This window comes from Cyprinodon variegatus, unplaced genomic scaffold (assembly GCF_000732505.1).
Source record: "Cyprinodon variegatus isolate N-32 unplaced genomic scaffold, C_variegatus-1.0 Scaffold606, whole genome shotgun sequence".
NCBI classification, from domain to species: domain Eukaryota; kingdom Metazoa; phylum Chordata; class Actinopteri; order Cyprinodontiformes; family Cyprinodontidae; genus Cyprinodon; species Cyprinodon variegatus.
The window spans coordinates 413382-420158 of record NW_015151059.1 but is presented as its reverse complement, the minus strand read 5'-3'; the positions used below and the strand labels follow the sequence as shown (position 1 = coordinate 420158).

Genomic DNA, 6777 nt, shown 5'->3' with positions numbered 1-6777 from the left:
TTCAGGAATTTTTACTGAGATGATGGATATTCCTGAGATGAGTGTTCTGATTGCATCCCTGTCTGTTAGTGGTACTGCCTCAGTAAGTGATCTGTGTTTTATGGTCCGCAGTCAGCTAAAGCCCAGTCCAGTCCTTTTGGTATTGGGTCTGGCCACAACTACCAGACTGACCCAGCCTCCTACAGCCCGCTGTCATCCCCCGCCACCTCCTCCCCCAGTGGGAATGCTTATTCAGGCCTGACCAACCGCAGCACAGCTTTTGGTAAGCCCGCCTCTTAATTTCAGTTGTCATTTCCAAGTGTTTGCTGATGTTTGGGTTTGTTTTTTTGGGTTTAAGGAAGGACATTCAATTCAGTTTAATTTACTGAGCTCCAAATAATGTGCAGTCTCAATGTGCTTTACAGAATCTATTCAATCAATTCATCCAAACATCTTGGGTAAAAGTTTTCTACCTAAGAAACCCCACTGAGTCGTTCCAGTCAGATAAACTCTGAGTCGGTTTTTATTGGTGAAAAATATGAAAGAGAACCAGAAACGGTCAGTCATAGACGGTAGAGAGAGCATACCGTTAGAGATCGAACTAACGGATACCGCAGAGTAGAGATAGAATGAAAAAGTGGTCTCTATGTCCTCCAGCAGTCTAAGCCTATTAGGGCGGGGTATGCCAAGTTGAGCACATGGGCAAAGCAGCCAGCATGTCATAGCTGAGTGATATCAACAGCAACTAGCATGTTGGCAGCATTATCTGTAATAACAGCGGCTACTTTTCCGGTTATGCCCCATTTGTTCATTGCCTCCATCAACATGTTGGCTATGTTGCTCCCTGTATTACGTCCGTGAAGCAGCCTGGTCTGAAGCCCATTTGAAACTAATTCCCACTCATTTGATATGAAAAGAGAAGTGATGGTTATGTAGGGGTCGGTCGCTCTCGAAGTCCAGCCATCGCACGTCAGCGCGACTCTTTCAGCAGCCTTTAGCTACTCCAGCACAGCCGTCTTCACCAGTGCCGGTACAGCCACTTCTGTTTACAGGTTGGTATTGTGTAGCGTGGTTCGAGTGTATTTAATATGTTCTAGAAACCCTGGTTTTCAGCAACGCTGTACGGTCGTAGATCCTTGCAAATGACCATGGCCACAGACTTGGTGATTTTCTCTGGGCGAGCAGAACTTGGTGGCAGTTTAGAGATAAATGATTTATCAATTTGTGTCTGTTTGGAGTCGACAGGCTGTGCTTTGGTTTTTTGTAGCGCCTCTGCATGATATCTGATTAAGGGGTTGCGTAGGTTCGTTGTGTTACTGCAGTTCTTTAATTCTGTCTGGCACAGCTTACAAACGACCTTGCTTTTATCGATTTCCTGAGTTCTGGATTTCAACGAGGAAAAAAAAAAACAATTAGCCCAAACGTCTGACTTAGAAGTTGGTGTTCTGCTGGTACTCGCCATGACTTGTGTGCTCTAATTCGGCCTCTGCACTGGCTGAGAATGGTAACCAAACCAACAGCGCCCCCAACGGTCAGGGGGTGAATCGATTCTGAGGGGCTCCCACATCGATTATGAATTTTGCGTGTAATAATTGCGATGCATCAATTCTTCAATTATTTTACCCACCCCTGAAACCTATAGCTTTAGCTCTCTTTTTCATTTTCATCAGAACTCTGGCTGCAGCATTCTGAAGGTTTTTCACTAGTTTGTGGACTTCCTGATAGTAAAGAATTACAATAGTCCAGCCTTGAAGTAACAAATGCATGGACTAATTTCTCAGCATCACCCCTGGACAGGAGATTTCTCATTTTAGCAATATTCCTCAGATGAAAGAAGGAAATTCTAGAAACCTCTTTGATATGGGATTTAAATGACAGGTCCTGATCAAAAACAACACCAAGATTTTTTACTTTATTATCTGAAATCAGTTTAATCCCATCCAAATGAAGTGACTGACTAATCAGCTTCTTTTTCAAAGACTCTGGTCCAAAGACTATAACTTCTGTTTTGTCTGCATTCAGAAGCAGAAAGTTAAGAGTCATCCAGGTTTTTATGTCTTCAGACATGCCTGTAATCTATGTAATGGGTTAGCTTAATCTGGATTATAGACAGATATAGCTGGGTATCATCAGCGTAACAGTGGAATTTAATCCCATTCTGTCTAATAATTCTACCGATTGGGAGCATGTATAAAGTAAAGAGAATTGGTCCTAGCACTGATCCCTGTGATACTCCACAGGTAACCTTTGAGCATGAGGAAGATCTGTCATTAATGTGAACAAATTGAAATAAGACTGATAGATCAGATTTAAACCAGTCTAGTGCTGTTCCTTTAATTCCAACAAAATATTCAAGTCTTTCTAAAAGAATATTCTGGTCAACTGTATTAAATGCAGCAGTTAGATCTAACAGGACGAGCACAGATACAAGTCCATTATCTGAGGCCATGAGAATATCATTAGTGACTTTCACCAGAGCTGTTTCAGTGCTATGATGAGCTCTAAAGCCAGACTGAAACTCTTCCCCATCATTAACTACTAATGTCTTGGAGCAGAGATGTGATGAAGTAAATGAAGTGGATTCAGAGTCGGATTCATTTTATGAAAATCTTGATTCACTCCCTTAAAATGATTTCAAAATGAATTTGATTAGGCCTTACAGGACACTGTCTGAACTGGGTAATTGATGGGTAACATTAAAGACGCTGCAGACAGGTGTTAAAGTACGACTCCGCCTCCTGGTCTGGACCCAGGATGATCAGAATGTTGGCTGCACCGTTAACAGCGGGTGGACGCAGTCTCTCTAGATTAGTTCTCCCATGAAGCTTGCTAATTATCAGTGTAGCCCACATTGTTTCCAAGACAACATGCGGTTAAATATGTCAGCCTAATCACATAAGGGAGGGGGGCATTTATTACCAGCAGCCTGAACAACTTTAAGATTCAATTTCAGGCAGGATTTGATGCTCCTCTTAGTGGCTCCCAGCTGTTAGCTGCTGGATCTGGAAGTTCACCAACCCAGAGAACCCCTCCAAAGCTACAAACATATGGCGCTTGATACGCCTACCCTTATGGCCAAAGGAGGCGGGGCAATCCCTTCAGATGCTACACTGAGACAGACGGAGACAGTCATAGCAGCGCTATGATGCAAGCCTAGGCTAGTGAGCGCTAAAGCAGCCACGGCTCGCACTGACATGGAATGATAACCGGATGTGAGGGAAGAACCTTCCCCAGCAGCTGTTTGATCAGCTGGAAGAAACAGAAGCTGTCAGAGATGTGGATCCGGTTCTCTGCAGATATCTCTACACATGGTGCATCAGAACAGGACAGGGTTGGTCCATGCCAGTAACTGACTGGCTGTTTGCAGATGTTCCAGGAGAGGGAAGTCAGAGCGGAGGCCAGTTCCAGGGTCGGCCCAGTGAGGTGTGGTCTCAGTGGCAGAACCAGCATCATTCCCAGCAGTCTGGGGAACAGCACGCGCACGCCAATCCCAGCCAGACGGAGGTCTTCCAGGTAACGCTCTCTGGACTTTACCTGCTAAATCCTTTCAGTTTACGGTTTCTGATCTGTCATCCAATATCTCTGTAGGACATGCTGCCCATGGCTGGAGACCCCACCCAGGGAACGGCCAACTACAACATTGAGGATTTTGCTGACCTCGGCATGTTTCCTCCCTTCTCCGAGTAAAAGCTGCTTCTGCACATTTCTCTTCGCATCACAGAAGGACTCATGTTTGCATTTTGTTTTCATGCTTCACCTCATTTTTATCTGAAGCTGAATGAGCAGCACTTAGAGGAAAGAATGTCTGATCGGTTTGATTGTCATGCTCCCGTGTTGCTCCTGCTCTGCTCAGTGTGGAGAGGAAGGAAGTCTGACCTACAGACGGATGCAGCCTCTCATCTTCTACTGGATGATTTAACTGATGGTTTATCAGACACAACTGGAGACGTTCAAACAGTTGGCATCATGCATCTTCTTCCTTAGAACAGAAATCAGTAATTTTATGCTAATTGCAGTTTCTCCTGTTTGCCAGCAGGTGGCAGCGCCTGTAAAAAAGACTTAATTTACTGAAATCATTTAACTACACTAGAAATACTCACTATGTAAATGTTTCATACAACCTTGAAATGTTTTTGTTTTATCTTCTCTGAAACAGAATCATTTGTTTATCACCACCTAAAAGGTTTCTGCTGTTTATTGTATGATGATGATGATGATGATGATGATGGCGGCACTTTTTTAACAACAGTTCATTATCCAGTATCCAAACACACATCATGCTACCATACGATACAATACAATACACTACCATACCATACGGTACCATATGATACGATAACAACTTTCAACATCAATGCTGCTTTCAAACCAAAAGCTTTATGAGTCAAAAACGCGAAGACACAGAAATCTGGACGCAGGATCAAACTGTGGCTCGGCTCTAGCTAATCACAGTGTTAAATATCAGTAGATCACATAAGGAACTACCAAACTCTCTGCTTTTCAACTTTGATTGAGCTGCAGGTTTGGCAGCTCCTGCTTTTACTGTGGCTCCGTGTCCCGTCTATATTCCTGCAGCCTAATCAAACGTACCATTTATGGTCAGCCTAAAGCGCCTGGAATGGGACAAGATAGATTCTGATCTATTTGTAAAAACAGCAAGGACTCAGTTTAGGATTAGAACAGGTCTGGCTGCTGACCTGACACCTTGAAACTAAGCGGGGCGTAGCGTCAGTCTGCATGGATCAAAGCTCAGCTGCTGACTGACCTTACGTACCTGTCTGGATGAAGCAAAGAGCAGCTGGTGGGAGTTCCCAGTTCCAAGCGGCTGCTGTTTGCTGACGGTGTGACGTCAGACGGCGAATCGGAGGATCTGTCCTTTACTCATCGGAAAGCTTTTAAAACATCCTGTGAGAATCGATCGACCACAAATTAGACGTTCCTTTAAGTGAATCACCTTTCCTTTGAGCTCAGTAAATGTTTATAAGGTGACTGCAGCATCAGACCAACACTGATCCCAGCAGATAAAACCTTTCTTCCATTCAGTGTCATGTTAGCAGTAAGGGAATCTTTAGGTGACAATGGGATCGTGTTCCTGAAGGAACTGCACACATTGCAGTCTTTTGCTAAAGCTCTAAAATTATTTTTCCAATATTGGGATTTCTACATCATCTTACTTTCTCTTTAGTCCATTTTTTGTGCAAGTCTTGATGATATTGTGTATAATGTGAGTGTGTAACTATCAGTATATCGTTGCTTAGTTTGTTGTACACTGACTTCTAGAGCCGTTCAACTGTAAATGTGACTCATTATTTTGTGTAACAAGTTGTGCTGTGAAAATAAATTCTTGCTTTGGTGGCTTCCATTGATCCCAGTTATCCTACCAACAGGTTCATACCTAAACTATGACTTTGATTGTTGCAGAGTAAACGTCATTCAAAGATCCCCCGTCTCCCTCCCTCCGCCCTCCCTCGGTGGACCAAAACAGCAAAAAAATGACAACTTCTCTTAATAATCCAAGAATAAAGTTGGTATGACAATAAATGTCTGTATAGAATAAAGTCGGAATAGAATAAAATCGGAATAGAATAAAGTCCGATCTTCAGTCGTTTCATAACTAACCATCTCATCCAGATTATCTAGCGGTAATCTGAGCTCTGTCTGTAAACATCATTTCATAATAAATCCTAATTTGATGCTGATTGGCTGAAATGTTTAAAGTTTCCTTATCTGTAAAATCAAATCAATAAGAAAAGATCAAAATATTTTCTACATCCCTCATTTTAGGATGACAGCATAAAGTTATTAAATAATACTGACTTTAATTTGGTAATATATTAATCTCGCATTATTATGACTTTAATCTCGTAATATAACGATTTTTGCAATGTCATGCATTCTTTATGGTAAAATTAAGACTTTATTCTAATAAATGTAATCTCATAAAATGACAACCTGTTAAAAACAGTTGTTTTCTGTCTGGCCATAACAGCTTCCCACCAGCTGGGGGCGCTAATGATTTGACCAGCTGCCATAAAACCCCAGAAGAAGAAGAAGCAGGAAGTAGTAGTGAAGCGATGGAGCAGGAGCTGCTGCTTTGATCGGACTGATGTAGAAACCACCGCCTCTGCTTCAGGATGTGGACCAACCGGAAGGCAGGAAGGCTTCTCCTGAAGACCGTGAGCCATTTTCTGAAGCTCCGCTGCGGACCCACCGTCCGCACGCAGTGTCCCCGTAACCCCGCAGCGTCCGGGCCGCCCTGGAGGCTCCTGTTCTTCGGTACCGACCAGTTCGCCGTGGAGTCTCTCAGGTTGCTGACCCTCTGCAGGTAACCGGGGTTGCCATGGCGATTAGACCCAGAGTATTCCCGCAGAGCCTGCTGGTCGTTTCGTACCTGACTTCCTACCTGGTGTCATTTCTTAGAAAGTCAAACAAAATGATCCACATTTCCCCCCAAAGATTGAATCTGCCAAAGTTTTACAGCTTCAGGATTATAAGAATAAAAGCCTGGATTAGACCCCACCTTAACCCCAGCAGGACCAAGCCAGTCCCAATGGACTTTCCTTCACTTGTTCCTGAATAATATTAAAGAGGAAACAACGTCCAGAGGTCTGTAATCCAGAGGTGGATCCTCCAGAGGTAGATAATCCAGAGGTGGATCATCCAGAGGTCTGTAATCCAGAGGTGGATCATCCAGAGGTAGATAATCCAGAGGTGGATCATCCAGAGGTCTGTAATCCAGAGGTGGATCATCCAGAGGTAGATAATCCAGAGGTGGATCATCCAGAGGTCTGTAATCCA

The 6777-nt window shown here is 43.5% G+C and overlaps 2 protein-coding genes across 2 annotated transcripts in view; both read left to right on the top strand.

Moving 5' to 3' along the window:
• The window catches only part of arnt2 (aryl hydrocarbon receptor nuclear translocator 2), a 32909-nt gene extending 27570 nt beyond the window's left edge, over positions 1–5339 (top strand). Inside the window, exons 16-18 of the mRNA XM_015392792.1 lie at positions 112–262; positions 3347–3492; positions 3568–5339. Coding sequence (XP_015248278.1) covers positions 112–262; positions 3347–3492; positions 3568–3666 — 396 coding nt within the window. The 3' untranslated portion in view covers positions 3667–5339. The remainder of the gene's footprint in view (positions 1–111; positions 263–3346; positions 3493–3567) is intronic.
• A 687-nt stretch (positions 5340–6026) lies between these two features.
• The window catches only part of mtfmt (mitochondrial methionyl-tRNA formyltransferase), a 15238-nt gene continuing 14487 nt past the window's right edge, over positions 6027–6777 (top strand). The window contains exon 1 of the mRNA XM_015392780.1: positions 6027–6304. Coding sequence (XP_015248266.1) covers positions 6114–6304 — 191 coding nt within the window. The 5' untranslated portion in view covers positions 6027–6113. The remainder of the gene's footprint in view (positions 6305–6777) is intronic.